The sequence below is a fragment of the Pristis pectinata genome, chromosome 5, assembly GCF_009764475.1.
Source record: "Pristis pectinata isolate sPriPec2 chromosome 5, sPriPec2.1.pri, whole genome shotgun sequence".
Taxonomy (NCBI): Eukaryota; Metazoa; Chordata; class Chondrichthyes; order Rhinopristiformes; family Pristidae; genus Pristis; species Pristis pectinata.
Window position 1 is genome coordinate 92,505,890 of NC_067409.1, and position 21,004 is coordinate 92,526,893.

At 39.3% G+C, this 21,004-nt stretch overlaps 1 protein-coding gene across 2 annotated transcripts; it reads right to left on the minus strand.

Annotated features, from left to right (window-relative positions):
• Positions 1–431: 431 nt before the first annotated feature.
• Positions 432–16,377, minus strand: LOC127570266 (leukocyte elastase inhibitor-like). Of its 2 annotated transcripts, none has more exons than XM_052015624.1 (7): positions 16,302–16,377; positions 14,180–14,358; positions 11,008–11,145; positions 9,430–9,547; positions 8,730–8,872; positions 6,315–6,479; positions 432–2,932 (listed from the first exon to the last, which is right to left on the minus strand). In XM_052015624.1, the coding sequence occupies exons 2-7, from the start codon at positions 14,345–14,347 to the stop codon at positions 2,528–2,530; spliced, it is 1,137 nt and encodes a 378-aa protein (XP_051871584.1). In that variant the 5' UTR covers positions 14,348–14,358; positions 16,302–16,377; the 3' UTR covers positions 432–2,527. The 2 variants fall into 2 exon arrangements, with proteins under 2 accessions (XP_051871584.1, XP_051871583.1); XM_052015623.1 differs by having other exon boundaries at positions 1,635–2,932; positions 16,169–16,306.
• Between the last annotated feature and the right edge of the window lie 4,627 nt (positions 16,378–21,004).

The window sequence follows — 21,004 nt, forward strand, 5'->3', positions numbered from 1 at the left end:
CCTCAGAAATTGCTATTTCACTGCCAGGAAACTGTTTTAACACTTCCTTCTCAAACACCTTCTTTTCCACATAATGGCCAGCTATCAGTCTCTGAATATCTGCCTTTCTCATAGACTGCTTTACTTCTGTAAGGTTTAGCCTTGTAGCAATCTTTATCAAATCATCCTTTTTCGCCACCTCCAATCCCTTTTGGGTTGGTGACTCCAAAAATGCCTTAATATCCATTGCTGCTGGTTTCCACACACACAAGCCAATTAAAAAGAATTTATCAGACCTCCCTCAAAAATCTTTGGATTGAATCTCGAACAAATCTCGTCAATCTGGGGTACAATCCCAGACGACACTCGTTAACCTTGGGAACTATCCCGGACGAGCCCCCAATTTTGTCACGAACCAGCAACAAAAGAAACACACTGAGCATGATTCAGTGTTAAAAACTATTTTATTAATCACTACTTATGATAATACGTAAAATAAAAGTTAAAAAAAATGTTAGTATGTTAGAATTCAAGAATGTTAAACCTCGAACGTTAACCCCAAAACTAAACTCTTCGTGTGTGTGTGTGTGACAAAGTCCAAAACTCCCAGTTCCTGAATGGTTCTTAAAGTTCAGTTCCGCAAGCCATAAGGTGAAACATGAGCAAGGGCTTCTTCAACAACCACCGTTGTCTGAAGATAAGATGTAGATGTAGAAAAACATAGAGAGAGTACATACGAAATCCAAATGTTCCTCGATGGAACCCAAACGACACTTCAGTGTTTACTCGGTAGTGACTTCCTCACCCCGAAAGCATCCGAACCGTGGTCGTCCACACACAAATACCTGTTTCCTTCTACAGGTCAGCAACAAAGTGAACTCCACCAGATTACTTCCAACTTCCATACATGGATTTCAGTGGCAAACACAGTTATTGTTTCTCATCCATCGATAGAGAAAACAAGCAGGCTGGTGTCTCTCTCCCTTCTCTCTCTCTCTCTTCTTCTTCTTCTTCTGACTTCTTCAACAACGTCATTACGTTCTTTATCTTCTATTGACGTAAGCACGCCCCACACACACATACACACACACTCTCTATCTTAAAGGGACTTTCACTGAGTCCGTAACACAAAGAATCCTCATATTAATTGAGTGAAAAATCCTTCCTTACTGTAACTTTTACACCTTTAGAGGGCACTATGCTCACTAGTTATCGATTTATCACAAGTTGCCGCTCAAAAGGATTGCAACAGAATCAACAATAAGTCTTCTCCCTTGACCACTGATCACAAAGTCCTTTGTTAATCTGTCATACAGTGGATTTAGGTAGTACCAAATTACAGATTTTCTAGACAATTTGATGTTACTCCAATTAATATGGAAATTCACTTTTAAATGTGTTCCACAGTAATAAAATACATTTTTAAAGACCCTGCTGAGTTTAAAGAGGGTACAGATAGCAGAATTGTGAGCTAGATGCACAACCATGGGATGATGAATTTTCACGTTACTGTACTTTAAGGGACAATTAATAATCATGTCCAAGATGATATAGAGATATGAATTAAATGCTGCTGGTATTAGTTTCAAACAATGAAAACAAAGTTTCTCAAATAGGCCCAAGAATTCCACTCAGATATTCACAATTATTCATGAAAGTCAATGCAAGCATCTTTATTTCAGTAATAGATTATAAACATTAAAGCATTAACCACAAGACATCTCTGTCTTGACTATCTTATTTTGAGTGTTAACTTTTAAGCCTTTCCACTGAATATTGGTTATTCCTTGCAATTAAACCTCAATGGGTTCATGACACTGCACAAGTGTCTAATTATGTAGCATGGTGGCGATGGAATATTTGCCCAGAAATAAAGCATCAAATGCAAGTATGGGATGTTAACCCAAAACATTAACATAAATTCAGAGTGCAACTGCAATCAAGCCAAAGGAGCTATGGGAACAAACAGGCTAAAAGAAGAATTTAAGTCAAAATTAGGAAGTTACTTCAACTGTCAAAATTTGATGTGGGTTTTAGATACTAGTGAAAATGCAATACTTAATCATCCTATAAATGATTGTGTTGATAAGTAGGAGTGGAGGGGGAAAAATATGGTCACTGTCACAAAGGATATTTCAACCAAATAAAAGGAGTCTCATTTAACAAAAATGTGAGTAATAGGAAGGCACTTATTTATTTTTGAAAGTTTAGCACTTGAGAACTGTCCACTCCCAACAATAGACTCCTCCCATGATAATCAGAAGCAACAAATTCCAAGTAGAAACTTTTCTAACAAGTTTTTCCTCATTTATAGCTTTCTAAAACTCAATTGTTTACAATAAAGAAAATGCATATTGTACTTTATTGCACTCTCTCTTAACATCATGAGAATCTACCTAGTACAACCCCTCAACTTGTTGAAATGTTCTGTTGCTCCTCTTTGAAACCGATTGGCAGAGACATCTGATTGGCATTGTGGGGTGGGGCAAGGACAATGGCAGGAAAGGAGGAGATGGATTGAAAAAGCTGCTGCCACATGGCACCATGTTTAAGGAGAGGAGAACCTTCCAAAGAATAAAATGTGGCGTGTTTTGTTGTGCCGGATGAAGAACAGGAATGGATGGTCAGCCACAAAGTTGTGCATTACTGGCGCACATCGCAACATGATAACCGCTGCTGTTGCAGCAGCTGCTTCTGTGCCTTCCTCATTAACTTCCACGAAGGATTTATGCACAACTTTTGTCAAAACAAGACCACTTGTAGTACTCATCCCAGAGAAGTTAGCATGTATGGGGCTAAAAGCATCCACCATCCCCATTTGGGGGAGGATTGATTCAAGATCATATTTCTCTTCCAGCTTGAATCTGGGCAGAGCAACATTAACTTCCATCTGGTTCATCGTGTCTGGGTTGGTCCAATTCATCAAATGATCAAAAGTGAGATGATTCTGAAGCTTAAAACAAAAAGAAATGAATTTACTCTTAAAACATCCAGAATACAACTTGCATACAGAAAACTACTATCATTTCCAAGCAATACTGAATCAGATGGTTTTCATACTTCCCTTTCTTTTCAGTCACCCATGAGTTTATGAATCATGATTCAATCATCCCATTAAGTAGCTGTTTCTTCAGTAAAACCAATGACTCAAGGGGCATTAATAATATTAGGATATGCAACTCTACAGTATTATCAAGACCAAGACCACTGGAACTATTTTTCATCTTACAACATTTAACTGAAAAGTGCATATTACAATTGAGCTGGAGGGAGGTAAAACAGCTGCTGGTAATAAACAGGTCAAGGAATTTCTCCCAACCAAAAAAAGTGAAAGTTTTAATAAAGTAAACTTAATTGATTTTGCCAAAGAAACTGGAAAATAATAATGTAGTCCTACATCCGTGAATTAGGCAGATAGCCTGTCTGAACATGAAACCAAAATTTACTCTCAAATAGCTCACTATTGTGCTGGAGGAGGTTAGCAAAACACCCATAGATCCAGCTTTATTACATGGGGGTTTACCTTTAATGCATTTAATACAGCTACATCTATGGCAAAAGATGGGTTTATGCAAAGTTGTAAAACCCATTAGCAATTTCTAACAATCTAATGTCCCTCATCAGATGAGATGCTGTTTATTGTGTTCAGCCTCAGGTTGCTCTAGCAATGCCACATCCAAGCTCAGAAGTCAGAATGGGATAGAGAATTAAAGTGATAGGAGACGGGAAGCACAGGATCACCACTACAGTCTGACGAGGTGTTCCGCAAAGTAGCAACTCAACCCCTGTTCAGTTTCTCCAATGTTGCAATGTCAACATAGTGAGCACTGAATGTAGTACACAAAATTAGAAGTACAAGTGAATTGCTAGTTCACCTGGAAGAATTGTTTGGGTTGCTGGATGGTGGGAAGTGATAGAAGGAGGAATTTCATCTCCCACAATTATTTAGGAAAGTGCCAACAAATGAAGTGTAGTTGTGGTTAGAGACAAGGTCAGGGAGTCAGGATGTTTGAGGAGGAGTGGAGAGGGGGGGAAAAAAATAGGAGGTATCTGGTAGTGAGATCCCATTGGATGTGGAGGATGACCCACCGAATGTGGAGGTTGGTGGGGAAGATATAGGGAATGCCATCGTTATCTTGGCTGAGCAGAGGTAGGGGTGTAGAAAGTGCAGATGTGCAGGAAATAGGGGAGATAGGATTGAAAGCTCTGTCGACTATAGCTGCAGGAAAGTCATAATTAAGGAGGACATAAAGACACTGATGTGGAAAATCTTGTCATCAAGATGGCCACGGGAGCATGTTAGATCAGTAGCTAAACTATTGTCCAAGATCAAGATACAGATGTCAAGAATGAGACCTCATGAATCCAAGAGTAAAGTGGAAATTAGCTGCAAAAGGTAATGAGGTTTTCCAGTTCTGTATGAGTGCAGATACCATCACCAATACAGTCAATGTAACAAAAAAAAAGTTGGAGGGCCTTAATAGGCTTGAAACAAGTACTGCTCCTAATCTAGCAAACAGACAGATGTAGTTTGGATCAACGCAAGTTCCCTTTAAGTGAAGTCTTTGTAAGTGAAGTTCTTCAATGCAAGAACAAATTCAGCCATTTGAATGTGTGGTAGTGGAAGGAGACTACTTGGGTGTCTGTTAACAAGAAGAGGTGAAGGCCCCTCAGACTATCTCGTGGGATGGAGGTGAAGAGGGATTAATAGGCATTACCTTGACAACATGGGGTGCAGACCAATCAGGCTTTCCCTGCATTGTCTCCATCTGAAAACACATTTGTTAGCTTCCACCTACGATACCCATATCTTCAAGCACACCAGTCCTTTTCACTTATTCACTGAGTTTTGACCTACAATGGCTCTCACTTCCAGTTTAGCCACAATTTTAACATACCTGGTTTCACTGAAATCCATCTCCAAACTCCTCCAGTCCCACTGCCCTCCAGGATGTGCTCCACTAATTCAGGCTTTTTGCTCATTCCTCTTCCCTCACCGGCTCCAGTGCCTGCAGCTACTGTTGCCTTTAAATTTCTCCACCACCTATCTACTCTTAATGCCTTCCTCAACAGCTGCACAAGGAAGGGTGCAAGAACCTCAAACTCTGGTTTGTCATCTGCTTTTTGTCTGTCAAGAACTATAAAGTGTTTTGCAATGTTAAAAGGCACTAAGTGTGTAAAAGTCATTTTATGTAATGTCACACCCCATTCCAACATGGAAATGGATCATCTATCCTTCAGTGTTAAAGGATTGTATTCCTGGAACTCCATGCCCATCAACACTTCAAAGTACCATCACACACAGGCTACAGTAGTGCAAGTAAAGTAACTCACCACTTGGACAAGTGGGGATGGGTACTGAAATACTTGCTTTGTTAGTGACACCAACCTCTCATTAGAGAATAAGGAAAATTGTCTTGAACATAGGAATGAATAGGAGTAGATAATTGTCTCAATACAACAGAATGCTGGAACAATTTGCTAACTCCTTGTTTCTCACCAAACAAAAAACTTGAACTTTTCCAATTTCACTGCAGCTTTTTAGAAGAAGTATAGTCAAAACCCAAAGTACTTAAAAGGTTTCCAGCTTTCTGCCCAAAAACATATAGCACTACAAAATCTTGTTCTACAAGACGGAGGAAATTACAACTTTAGATGCATCACACGAGGTTTTGGATTCAACCAAGTACAGGCTGGATTCTGTGACAATACATCCATCACAATCACTTACACGTCCCGAGTACCTGCTTTCCTTTTAGTTATAAGTGCTACTACGATTTGTGTTCTAAATACTTCGTTATTTTAGACCTACTTAGCGCACTGCTTAATTGGCTTCTGTAACCTAGACTAAAGGAAAATTTAACAATAAAGTCAAAGGAGTGCTGATGGGCATACACGAGAGAATAATTTGCAGGGGTAAAAGGGAAACAAGAGGGGTAGAGGCACTAATGAGATTGGTTCTCTGGGAGCTGGCATGAACCCAATATGCCAAATAGCCAGGTTTGTTGTTACAATTAAATCCTTGATGCTATTAAATGGCATAGTTATCTTGAAGCCTCCTCTTGTATATGCTCATATTCAAATTCAAAAATAATTCATCACATTATATAAACAATGTCAAGAACAAACAAAAAAGTTTTAAAAACAACATCTTTAGGCTTAATCATAAATCATTCTTATAGGCCAGTGTGACCAAGTCTCATTTACTTGTCACAAAATGAGTAAATCAAAAGGGATTTTTTTCCCTTCTGCTTGAAGGGAAGGTAGAATCCAACTTCCTGTTTTCCTCTGAAGAAAAATTCAAATTAATTGGTTCACATCAAAGCTTCACTTACTTTTTCCAGCCCAGTGAAGTCATCATTTATATCTGGCAACAGGATGACCATACTGAGCTCACTGCCAACATAGGGGAGCTCAAGTATCTGGGTTGAAACTTCCTGAATGTAAGAGATGGCAAACTTGCCTTTTTGCTGCATCATTTGCACAGGCTTTGCTTCGTGCTGCAAGCATAAGAAAAACAGAATTAGCAAATCTGGAGGACACATTTACCCAGAAGAATTACAGAATGAAGAATTACAAAACAAAGCTTCTTTCATCCCACAATTACCGACATCATTTTTGAGAGCCAACACATTATTACTTCCTTACATCACTGTTGAGAAGGTACTGATGACAGGCAAGATCCAGATAAACTCAGGAATTGGACACAAGCCTTGATATGCATCAAATATATTCAACTAAGTATACATTTAGCCAGAGGCCTGGAAGAAAGGGAGGCCATTCCTTTTTGTGCTGTTTCAGCACAGTGAGTGGCTGGAGAGGGCAACATTGCTGTGTAGAGCCTGGCGAATCTGATTGGATTTACTGGGAAGTTGATCAACAGGAGCTACCAAGGTCAGGTTCTCCTTCAGGGAGTCTCCTCTAACGTCTTATGGCTGCTGAGTAGGCATCACTTTAAAACCCAGTTTGCATTAGCAAACTTCTCTTGGCTATGTTCTCAGGTGTGTTAATGTTGAATGGGGAAATGACATAACATGTATATCTAACGTGAGGGGTGGTCAAACCTACCTGCACCCCTTTCCCCATTGTCTGCCCCTTGAACACATCCCCCTCCCCAAAACCGATCAGCACAAATGACAGGAATTGTGCCTGGGTGAATTTCCAGAATGGCTCCATTTGACTGTTATGCTGAAAAGGGCAGTGGAAGATCACCAAATCTCTAGACATTGGTTGGATGTGGAAAACATTAAAGAAAAAGGAGAAACTTTTTTTTCCCTAAAGTCTACTGTGAAGAAATCAAACACTACTGCAATGAAATTTAGTTGTCACATTTATGCCCATTTTGTTAAGATCTTTCCATTTTAATGCCCGTTATCCCCACCGTTTTCTTCCACTCCAGTCAGGTTAGTAATTGATTATAAAGAAGCTACTTATTTCAATGAGATAAAGGATTACCGGTTTCAACTTTGCTCATCAGCACAATTCTGACAACTGGGAAAGATAAATCAATTTTTCTGTTGGATTCTCAGCCACAATTGTTAACTTTAGCCAACTTACTTTTTAAATATAAAAAATAAAAATGCAAGTTCACTAGATATAACCCATCATTCATATATGCAGAAATAAAAACAAAATGCTGGAAGAACACAGAAGTCAAATGGCTGTGGACATGGGGACTGATTTGTCACCTTCAAGGCCACTGATTTCTTCCACTAATTTTTGGGAACACCCAATTCAATATGTTTTCTTGCTATGTCCAAGAGGTTATCCTCTTTGCAAATACTGAGACAAAATAATCATTTGCTACATCTGTCATTTATCTTCCAAGGAACCCACATTGCTCCAGACCTATCCCTAATCCAAACCGTAAAAACATGCTCTCCTTGCAACTTTTCCTATCTGTTCAAGAAAAGTAAAAAACACATTTGTTGCTGACATCTTCCTTAGTCATTAAAATCATGTGGAATGAGCAGAGTTCAAATTTGTAACCTTTTATCTCACTCAAGTAATCAGGTGTCTGATAACCAGTCATGGTGACCAATATATTAGAGTCAAAGAGTCACAAGATACTTTAACAGCCCTTAATGCTTCCCTCAATCCCTAGGTAGTTCACTCTCCCTTCACTCTGCTTCATCCTGCTGGGTCTGCTCCTCTGCTGCCTTTTCACAGACCACTTCCAATCACCCCGCTCTCTCTACTGCACCCAATTACTGTTGCACATTCCTGGGGTAGTTTCCCCTTAGCTAAGTGCATTCTAGCTCCTGGTTCACCCTACAAGGTCCGCTGGGCCACCACCCTTTCAGGTCTGCTCAAGCTCTACTCTGACGTCACCCTTTCAAATGAAGTATTCTGCCAAGGATAACAGATTCCCAAATTATTATTACAAAACAAAAAGCAGGAATTTATTTCTAAGGCGGCACAGTAGTGTAGCGGTTAGCACAACGCTATTACAGCGCCAGCGATCGGGGTTCGATTCCCGTCGCTGTCTGTAAGGAGCTTGTACGTTCTCCCGTGTCTGCGTGAGTTTCCTCCGGGTGCTCCGGTTTCCTCCCACATTACAAAGACGTACAGGTAGGTTAATTTGGGTTTAAAATGGGCGGTGCGGACTTGTTGGGCCGGAAGGGCCTGTTACCACACTGTAAATAAAATTTAAATTTAATTTATTCTGGGCACATCACACATTTGTTGATCAACTATTATGTTGAGGTCAATGTCCGTCAACACTTTGACTTCTCCCACTTGCACATTACCTGGTTTATTTTGAATTGTCTATCTTGCGTAAGTTTTTCATCAAATTTCTTGTCCCAGTTTCCCTTAAAATATATGGCATTTACAAGAACAAGCTTTGTAGAGTCGTCAACAGTTTGTTCAGCCAGTAGGTTCTTGATCTTACCTAAGGAGCGGGTGCAGTGAGAGGGGAGGAAAAGATGCAATTGTATCAATTAGGACAAGAAAACAAACAACATGGCAAAGGCTACAAAACTGAAAAACAGTACCTAGCCCACGTTTGCAGTGTGTATTGGTTAATGGCTTGCATATATTGATGATTCTTCCAAGCCTGTGACATCTAATATTAGAAAGGACAAGGAAAGCTGGAACATGGAAACATGCCTACTTGCAGATTCCAAGTAACACACCAACTCAATTTGGAAAAATGTCAGTGTTCCCTTATTGTCACTGGAGCACAGAATTCAGGACACCTGTTCTGACAGCTCTGTGGAAATGTACCTTCACCCCAGAAGAACCAGTGGTTCAAGGCATCACATCATCACTTTCACAGCAGTGATATTTCTGGCCTCGCCAATGATTCCCTCATGCTACATGAATGAAAACAAAACAAAAAAAAAATCTGCTGAACAGTCTTGGGAAATATTGCTCACTCTGAAGATTATAGGCAGCAGAAGTGTGTCTGTGTCTGTGTGACCACAAGTATTGTCCAGCGTCACTTACTTGCAGTTTGTGCTTCTGTCCAGGTGTTGATCTCTTGTCTGACTTTTTCTGCTGCATAAGCAAAGTCAACTGGAGCCATCTCTGCCTGATAGTATTTCAGTGTGTCAGCAAGGAACTCCTGAAGGATCACAACAGAATAAAATAAACACTTTTCTGATTTGTACCATTTGATTATTTATTTCTTACCAAAATGGCACAACAATGTTGAATTTGAGGGGCAAGGGATTAAATAGTGGCATTTTAATGCCCAGATCTTAGTTGTGTGGCATACAGAACCAAAGCATTACAGAGGTTGATGTTATGATCCTAGTTTAGACTTGCTATAGTCTACGACACTAGTAACTGAATGCTAACTAAAGCAGAGGCATTGAGAACTTGTGGTTCCAATGCTTTGTATGTCAGAAAGTGATAGGATTTAACTACACAATTCATTCCATTAATATTTACAGCAAGAAAGTGAACACATCAGGTCATGAATTGTTTACTGAATATTTGTAAAGCACAAAGATGTGCATTTATAGTAAATAATATTTAGTTAAACAATAGCACACATTCAATCAATCATTTAAACACTGTAGTAAATTTTGTTTTAAAAATAAATTCTGGCTCATGACTGGATATATTCATCCAAATTACAGATGTTACACATGGTCAAGCTTTTGTCCAAAAAGGATCATATTATTAATTGCATCCACCATGGTACAGACCTCGAGAAACTAAACTCCAATGATGCAATCCTGACTGGTTGCATCATGGTCTGGTACAGCAATTCAAATGGACAGTAACACAAGAAGTGCCGAAAGTAATGGACTCTGCCCAATACGTCACAGGCACATCGCTCCCCACCATTGGCATTATCTACAGGAGGCACTGCCTCAAAAAGGCAACATCCATCAATGGTCCCACTCTGGGCCATGCCATCTTTTCACAGCTACCATCAGGCAGGAGGTATAGAAGCCTGAAGTTCCACACCATCAGGTTCAAGAACAGCTACTTCCCTTCAACCATTCGGTTCTTGAACCAACCAGCACAACCCTAATCACTGCAGTTTAGCAACACCATAACCATTTTGCATTAAAATGGACTTTGTTTTTGGTTCTAATTGTGTTCTTTCTTGTAAAAATTGTGTACAATTTATGTTTTTCTTGTGAATGCTGTTTATGATTCTGTGTGCCTGTGATGCTGCTGCAGGCAAGTTTTTCATTGCACCTGTGCATACATGTATGTGCATGTGACAATAAAGTTGACCTTGACTTTCCGTGACTAGTTCATTAAATATTCTGGCATCAATTTTCCCCATGAACTGCCCTTTAGTTTACAGCTCAACACCTAATACTTCTGCTACCAAGATGTTGTGACTCCTTTCTGCCTACAATATTTCATTCAAGTGCTGTTCTTCAAAAGAAAGCAACTGAGGCACAAGTTAAAATCCAAGCCCATTCTCATTAGGAACATAACCCATTTTCCCTTCCAAAGTTCAAGAACATCTTTCTTGCTCATCTCATTTGTCTTTGATCAGTTTATCAAAAACAAATTGGGCAATGTAGCCCCTAATACTGTAACCAGAGAAAATCTTACTGCAAGGAAGTTGAAGGTCTTCTCCCCATAGAGGCGATTGGCTGTCTTCAAGACATACTCTGCTTTAGGGTTGATGAACTCAACTCCCAGTTTCTGAAATTCAGAGTGGATGTCTTTGACTTGATCAAAAGAAAGCACCTAAGAGATGAGATTAACATTCATTAATAGAATCAAAGTGCATTTTGTAATCCAGTTCTAAATGGAGGAAACTGGACTAATGTTTTGTGGAACTATGCAAAGATATCACCAAATTCCCATCAGTTGATTTCCTATTCAATCTACAGGAGCCAAGACAAAAGGCAACAAACTTATGAATGTTATTAATCAGCTGATAGATTGAGGCAGATTGGAGGGTATGAGAGAGGAAGGCAGTATTCTTGGTACAGGAAAATATTGTGTCAGAAGCTCAGTTCAGTATTAAGTAGAAGAGATAAAGAGTATGCTTCAGTTAAAGATAATAGGCAAATAGATGGAATCAGTAATTAAGGAAGTTTGCCACAAATTCTATACAGAGCATGTACTCTTTTTCATGTTAAGCCACCACAAAATTTAGACTGATTACATAAATAGCCCACCTTCAACAGATCATCACCCCATTTCCCTTTTATCAATGACTTTTTCCACTCAAAAAAGTTAATTTTGGCATACTTAGATTTCATATTGTAAAAAGATTCACATTTTTAAAATCATTTTTCTATGACCTTAAGCAGATCAAACTTTTTACTGCCAATTTCTTCAGAAACTTTTTGAGTGGCAGCATGTTTAAGGAAAAATGTGCACCAACCAGTTTCCACAAACAGCAATGAGGCAAGGTCCAAAAGAGCTTCTTAACCAAAAATGTAGAGAAAATATATTTAATTTTACACACACCAAGAATCATGTTCCTTTTCTGAAAAAAGTAAATGATGTTCATGCTATGTAATTGCAGAAATAAATGGATTACCACATTCAATGAAATCTGCAACAGAAAACTAGAGAAAAACTATATTCTGCAGTAAGAAATAAACCTTGCAGTTTAAGGAAAGGTTTCCTTTGGATTACTGAAAGAAAAATAACATTTTAATCTAGGCGAAGCTTGCTCACATAACATGTGCAGAGACCCTTTTCCCCCTTCCACCCACTGCTCATAATCAAGCATCTGAAAAATCAGGATTGGCACACACAGGTCCTTGATATTTCTATTTTAAAATAAAAAGCAGCTCAATGGATTTGTCATTTCTTTCATCATCCCAAATGGTACCAAATACTTAGAGATCTGCTTAGGATAAGGTCATTCTTGTATACTTCCCCAAATGAATTGTGGTACTCCTTTCAATTAAGTTGCTTACACTGGCACTGTAGTTGGGAAATTCCTTCTGTCCTCTCACACCTTTGCCAGCAGTACACTGGAAACAACAGGGCATGCCCTTCTTGAACCAATTCCAGTTTTGATGAAGGATTGTTGACCCAGTTGCTCTCTGCATGCAGCTGCCCAACCTACAGAAGGGTTCCAGCATTTTCTTTTAAAATTATTTCAGATTTGTAGCATCTGAAGTTTTTTTTTGCTACAATTGCACGTCAAGGGACAGAATGCAAGCAAACAGTAATTGCAAGCATAAAGCCACCAGATTTTTTCTCCCAGTAACCAATCCTGTAAGGGAAGGATGTGTGTTTTTACCTGGTCTGGCATGTGTCACTCCATATTCATAACAAGGCTACTCTTAATTGTATTTCACAATGCAGTTGTCTCAAAATGATTGGAACCTGGGCATTTTGTTGTTAACTCCCAGCAAAGTATTAACAGTTTATGGAAAGTCTCCAAATGCCATCAGCCTGACTATCAGAGGTCCATTGTTCTGGGGGTGAAAGCCAGATCATCAGATCACTCATTAGCACATGAATGAATCAAAAACAAAAACACTGCCCACATTGTCATTTTCATTATAATTGAGATAGTGAAAAATTTTTGTTTGCACACCATCCAGACAGATTATTCCATACAGAAATATATTGAGGTAGTACAAAAGGGAAAAAATACAGAAATATGATGTTACAGTTACAAAGAAAGTGCAGTATAGGTACACAAATAAAGTGTAAAGCCATAGCAAGGTAGTTTGCGAGATCAAGAGTTCATCTTTATCTTACAAGAGGTCCATTCAAGAGCCTTATAACAGCAGGACAGAGGCTTTCCTTGTGCCTGGTGGTATGCATTCTCAACTTTTATTCCTCAACTTGGCATCCATAGTGTTGTGCAGCACAGAAACAGACCCATCAGTCCATATATCCATGATGCCTGTTGTACCACATCTGCATTAATCCCATTTACCCACATTAGGTAAATAGCCTTCTATGCCTTGGTGATTCAAGTGCTTATCTAGATGCTACTCCAACGTCATGAGTATATCTGCCCACTTCATCTCTTCAGGCAGCACATACCAGATGCCAACCAGCATCTTCAGTAACTCTCCCTCCAAACTCCTACTTTAAACCTATGCTCTCTTGTCTTAGACATGCCCACCATGAGATAAATTTTTCAAACCATCTATCCTATCTGTGCCCCTTAATTTTAGGCACAAGAGATTCTGCATGATTCAGATTCCCCTTAATTTTATCCACCTCTATCAGGTCACATAGATCATGTAGCACAGAAACAGGCCCTTTAGCCCAACATCTCAGTGAAGATAAGTCCAGCCTATCCAGTCTCTTCTTACACAAAAATGCTCCAATCCAGGTAACATCCTGGTGGATCTTCTCTGCACCCTCTCCAGCATAATCACATTCTTCCAATATCATGTGACCAGAACTGCACACAATACTCCCGGTGTAGCCTATTTTTTTAAATATAAATATTTAAACTGCAACATGACAGCCCAGCTCGTATATTCAAACTTGTATCTTATATTCACTTCACTTGGAAAAACAAATCTAGCTAACCTAGTCAGCGCAACCAAAACAGGCAAATTGCCTGTTAACTTCAAATTCCTGTTAACTAGGCTTCTTCCAGTTAATCAGAAAGTGGATGCCCGGTTGAGGAATTAAACACCCTTGTTTAAAACTCAGGCGGTTGCTCACCATAAGAACGTGTTCCAGCTTTAAACCAACACATACCCCACCTGAAAGTCTTTGTATAGTTAAACAAACTGCTTAGTAGATAAAAAGGAGGCACACCTTCTAAAGTTCAAGCCATATCTACCTTAGCCATCTGAGTTGCTGTATTTCCTTTAACACCAAGATACACCATGGCCAGAGCAGTTGATATGCTAAAGGGGGATACAAAGATATTGCCAACTTTGTCATTTTTATCCAACTGCTTGAAGAGATCAACAGCAAACTTGACATTTGCAGCAGTCAGATGATCCATCGTTAATGTCTCTGAAAGAGGAAGGTGGGAAAAAAAAATTGTAATTTAACTTACTATGTATAATGCCTTTAAGAACACTTTCAGATTCCCACTTATATTGCCAGCTAATCTTTTCTCACAAGCTCTTTGCCTTTTTTTTAAAAAAATGTTTACTTCCCCACTGATTGTTTTTTTAAAAAAATACCCAGGTTGACACTGGCATTTATATACACTGGTATTTAACGGGCTCAATGGGCCAGATGGCCTACTCCTGCTCCTATTTCTTATGTTCTAACAGTTCCTTCTGTTTTCACTGTGTTGAAATAGCTAGATAAATCCCAACCACAGAATCTTCTACACCTAGAGATCAGATGTGGGTCTTGTTCATCTAAAAACCTGTCATATTAACATCTCTGATAAGGATTTCACCATAATACTCCCACAGAACTCCACTTGCAGGATCAGCCAAGACTGTTGTGCCTACATCTTTGGAATCAAATTTGAACTCAACCTGATTCAGTCTAAAATCCTGAGCAGTGAATCACAACTGACAGGGGTGTCTGCGCTGCTGCCAGTAAAATCATTGTCCACAGCAGAATTAGTGATTAGTCATCCAAAAATACATTTGTGCCTACTTTTTAATAAACAGACTAGTTTACACAGGAAGATGTTGCAATCAAATATAGGATTAACTAGAATCAACATATCCAAAGTATCAGAAAATTGAACCACAGCCCAATTAAATGAAGGAATGGTTTTATGTTCCAATTTGCCACTATCTCACTGTGGCAAAGTCGAAATTCAGCATTCCAGTAGCAGTGTAACTGCCAGCCTTCATCTTCAACAATATAGGAATATGCTATGCAATATTACATCACTACAAACAGCATCAATGGCTTTCCAAATCCCTTTTGAATAAAAATAAATAAAAATAGCAAATAATAAGATTACTCTTGCATCATTTGTACAATTGCTACCCCACCCATGACAATTCATCTATTCTGGTGACTCACCTACATTTCCCATTGTGTTTGCATTTCTGAATGGGGATCTAAATTAATCAGCCTTAAAATTTTATATCCTCTGGGTTTGTAGCCAGCTTAGTAACTTTTCTTTTATAGATGGTTTCAATTGGGACATGACAAAAACAAGTATTTTATTTTCTAAAATATACAATTATAAAGGATTCTGCAGATAATGCAAGTGACCTCTGAATCCCTCACAGATGACTGCAATTATAGTAAGGGGGAAAAAAATCAATTAATCAATAAACGTGCTCACATTACACCAAACTCTAAAAAGCACAATTTCCTTTTAAAAACTAAAGCCAGATCCAGGACCAAAGCAGTCAGCACTCAAGAAATAGAACCGCTAGAGTGGGACAAATCCATTTTCTTCCAAAACCATTTAGAGGAAGTGAAGACTTTTACTCCCAATCAATACTAGTAAAGATGAACACCGGGTAAAATGGAAATGAGATGGGGAATAAAACACCAGTCTTTTAAACTTTAACGACAAAAGGGAACTCAATACAGTTACCAGTAAACTGATCAGAACAAAGTAATTTTAATTATATTAGATTTGAAGGCATCATGATCCAGAGAATTCCCAAGACAGAATTTTATTTTAATTGAAGTATGCGTAAAACCAGCACTGGATAAAACTACATGATTTTCATGTATTAAAAATAATTACTGAACAATTTCACTGTGATCAATGAGTTTATCCTGAAGTCATGGGAACACTGTAGCTAACCTCGCGATGAAAAGTGAGAGTTGCTTAACACACAGCCCAGCAATAACCAACACCCTACACAAGTGAACCAATTATTTTTACACCCACCCGAATAACCGCGCACCCACTGCTCCCCGCACCCCTCGGGCTCTCCGCGCTCACAGTACGCTGCTCTCGTTACTGCGAACGAGCAGACAACGAACCAGCAGCGGAACCTCAAGCACGCAACAAGCATACTCACTGCAGAGTGATTGACAACGTAACAGGCAGCTCAGGAACCGGGCTCTCGCCTTTATTGGACCCAATAATCTGACAGGGGTGTGGCTACAGGACATTTCTGACCTCCTGATAAATTTATTTCCAGAGGACGTGCTTTGTATTATCACGTAACTATGACCTATGTTAGGGAGTGTTTTACAGGGAGGAAGATTTACTTTGCGTTTATGGTGAATTGCAAAGCAAACGCTACAGGAAAGTATTCTGCTCTCGTTGAGAAAAGCTCTAGGCTGACTTTCTGTTCCATGCCTAAGATTATTTCTGTTTGTGTCCAATCCCCTTGGTAAAATCCCAATTGCCATGTTTTTATCTGCACGATAAAACAACATAATGGGGAGGAAAAACTATCGATCTAAAGCCATTGACTTAAATCGCCAAATCTATTTCTCTCTTTTGCCTGATCTGCTGAGTATTTTGTTTTTATTTCGATTTTCTGCATCCGCATTGTTTTGAGATTACGAGGTTGGAACTTCTGAAAAATGCTCCATCTGTTGTAATAGGACATCTTTGAGCACCTTGGAGTCACAGCGCACCTGATCAACATTGCATGGACACCGCACACGTTTGCTTTTGGATACATGATGTGGGCCGCTCACAGTCTGCAGTAATCCATACATTGGGTAAAACCTTCCGCAGCTGCTGGCGTTCAGTTTTTCAAATGGAACTAAATATTATTGCACCTGTTATTCTGCTCCGTTGCTGGACTCTGCATTGAATGAGTCACATGGAAATCCGAGCTGCAGATGTAACAAGTCTTTATTGAACACAAACACACACGCAGAGGAGACCTGGCAGAATAATCTCCTGAACTCAAAGTACATCAAGTGCTGATATCTTTTAGATGCAGGTGATCAAACACAATCGTCATAGGTTAAATACTTTGGGTGTGAACAAATTGTCCATTAGTGTTATATGTAACAAGACCATGAAACACTTTTGTGAAGACAAGTAGTTCACATTGATACTCTAAAAGCTTTTGAGGACAAAACCCAGACATTTAAAATATCCTTCTATCACAGCATCATGAGGGCTGACAGACACCCCAAGTATTGGTTCGCCCTCCAGTTCCAGACCAGTTGAGACAGCTCATCAAGCTACTGCCTCACAGTTCCAGCCGCCCAGGTTCAATCCTGAACTTTGGTGCTGTCTTTGTGGAGCCTTTATGTTCTCCCTGTTACCTTGTGGGGTTCCTCTTGATGATCTGGTTTCCTCCCACATTTCAAAGATGCACAGTTGAGTGATGTTGATGGTACAGTTGGTAGAATGTATCATCTAAATGTGAACACACTCACACTGACAGTTCATCAAGATCAGTAGACTATGGCACTGCAATGATGATCTCTGCGATTGCTTCTTCTTGCTGCCTCCTGAACAGCGGGACTTGCTGCAATCATGGATAACAATGATCTCCCCTTTCCATGTCAGGCACCAACACCTTTAGTACAGTGTTTGTAGACCTTGGTGCACTCTCGTTTGTGTATTCAGCTATTCCTCTAAATATCACAGCCCTCATTCACTTGCAGCAAGAAGGCCTATCCCTTTTATGAACACAGGCTGCCTTTGGGTACAACCAGACAGTTGCACTCTTCAATCCCTTGCAGCTAATAAACAGCCTGGATGAAGCTTTCAGAAATCGTTTTAAACAGCAGAGTGAACCAATTTAAATTCCTGTCTGCAGTCCAACAGAAAAGAACAGTTAGATGGTCAGACAAGTGGCAAACGGAATTAAGTCCAGAAGTGTTAGTAGGGCAAACAAGGCAAAGGAATACATGATAAATGGTTGGATACAGAGAGTGCATGCCCACAAGACCATGGCAGATAGAATGCATGGCTTTACTGGCCAAGGCACAGAGTGCAAAAGTAGGGAAGTCATACTAGAACTGTATAAAACAATAACTAGGCCACAGCTGGAGCACTGTGTATAGTTTCCATCACCACATTACAGGAAGATTGTGATAACACTAGAGGTGGCGTAGACGAGATTTAAGATGATGTTACCAAGGCTGGAGAATTAATAAAATGAACGGAGACTGTGTAGACTGGGGTTGCTTTCTTCAGAACGTGAGACACTGAGGAGAAATTTACTTCTAAGATAAAACATCAAGAGAGGTCTTGTTGGGGTAAACAGAAAAGACTCATTTCTCTTTCTAGAGAGGTTGGTAACTAGGGAGCAGAGATTTAAATAATTTGAGAGGAAATTATTTTACCCAAAGAATAGTCTGAAATAGTACTCATTACCTGAAAAAGTGAAACCACTCTGCATTTAAAATGTACCTGGATGAGCTTTTGAAGAGCCACAGCCTGCAGGGCTCTGCATTAAGTGCTGGGAAGTCGGTTTAATCCAAGGTCCACTCTGGCTTCAAAGAACATGGGTGCTTGATAATCAGTATGGATTCAGTGGGCCGAAAGGACTGTTTCTGTGCTGTATAACTCTATGTCTCTATAACATGATGGGCCAAATATCCTCCTTCTGTGCCAAATATCCTCCTTCTGTGCCATAAAGTTCTATGATCCTATGAATTACGTTCCACAACCATTTTTAGGGTTAGCCAATTTTTATCCCGTGTTGGAGAGAAGCAGTCAAAGTCCGTAAGTGTAAGATATAGTAGCCATATAAAGCAAAGAAGAACCAGCCTCCAAACTTGTTTTAAATGTGATCTATAAGTTTTAATTGGTTTTGAAATGACCAGGACAGCTGCAAGAATAAACACCACTGTCCTTGTAGGCCACTGCTCACAGCAGAAGACTACTTGAGAAATATAGTTTTAAAAGTGGCATGACCATGAGACATTCTCCTATCCATTGTTAAGCATACAGGGTTTTGCTAATTAACCTACATTAAAACTGGGCATCGGATATCTTGAGCAAAGATATTTTGCACCATTGTGACACAGATCAAGGCAGGTTCCAGACTGGCTATTTTGAATTTAGCACATCAAATGCGGTTTTAGTTCTGTCAATTAATACTTGAGGTGTTTGTGTACCCAGGGCTCATAATATTGTGATAAAATCCGTACGGTTTGAATGTCTGGACTTTTGCCCTCAAAAGCTTTGGCACCATCTATGTGATTACTTTGTTCCAACAAAGGTGTTTGAATATTCAGTGTTTGTCTTATCAGTTAAGATGTGCTCTCAATGTAAATATGTAATTCTATGGAACTATTTGTCTAAACTCAACATCTTGAACTAAGCAATTGTAACTATAGAAACTGTGTTCAATCACCTTCTATTACCTTTGAAAGCAAGGAGCATACAAATATGATGTACTTGGAGTTTAGAGCGATTCTACCAAGAAATTCTCCCACCATGGCTTCCCAATTCAGTACAGTTATGGCTGTGATTTATTTTTGATTTTTCATCTCATCCATTGGATAAATAGGTTGTGTCCTTGAAAAATATGGTGACCTCTTAAGTAGCATTTCTGAGGGCTCTTAACAGTCAGTCACGTTGCTGTGGGTCTGCAGTCAAATATAGGCCAGATCAGGCAAAGATTACATATTTCCTTCCAGAATGATAATAAGGAATCCCTTTGTGGTTTTGTGTTCCTGAGATTACTTCAACTGAAATTGTACCAAAACCCTCAAGGGTTGGGAGTGGTACAACATGTATAATCAGCCACAACCAAGTGCAAATATTATGTGATTGAGCTGTCAGGAGATAACACAAAACGTAATGAATCAGTGAATTTATCTTTTTTTTTAATATGACCATCAAATATCTGTGTGTCTCAATGTCATCATTTTCTAAATTTAAAACCAAATTAAGCAATAAGCAATAAAATCTTTTAACATTGTAGTTTAAGTATTTACAGTTGTTTTGAAGCAACAAAGGAACTATAACCAGATACCCAAAAGGAAATACTGGCATTTGTTGAGCTGACAAATTTTCAACTGGAGCTGTTTATCCTCTTTAAACATCATGGGGAATCAATAAAATAGTGATACAAGGATAAAGAAACATGCATGTTACAGAGCTGTGGAACCAGGAAAAAAGTTGCTTCATCATTGATTCCATCCCATTCTGAGCCTACTACATTTGGCTGAAGCAGATTTTTTTTATAACCTGTGACTTAGGCTAAGGACTCATTATCTTCACTAAGAAGGCCTACCTGACTCATTAATATCCTCAGTCTTCACACTGCATCAATTGCTGAAATCTTTATTGATGTTTTTGTTAATTTCAGACACCCTTTTTACATAGTTTCATTTTTTACAGGTGTAGCTTGCTTTAATACAATAAGTGCAGCATGGAACAGAATATTTTCTTGTTTGACCCTTTCACCAACCAATATTTCTTCTGCTTCTTACGCAATTCCTCAGGCTTGAGGTTAATTTGCTTTCACCAATAAAGTGGGTCCTGGGGTGGCTGATGCCACCAAATGGGGAAGGAGGTGCTTGGTGGGGTAAATAGATGGCTCGTTTGGGAGATGCCCTTCTGCCATTGATGAGAGGTGACTGTCAAGATGTGAGAGGCAGTCCACATTTTCTGAGGTTTTGACGTAGACCTTTACTGAGAGTGGGTGGTGTTGTACAGCAGGGAAGCAAGGAAGGTTGATGGGCACACATTGTTTTGTGGATATTAAGCACAAGTCCTGTCCTGACTAAAGATTCAATGAAGCATCCATCTCTTGAAACATCCTGTGAAGAATACGGATCCTATCTCTTCTTA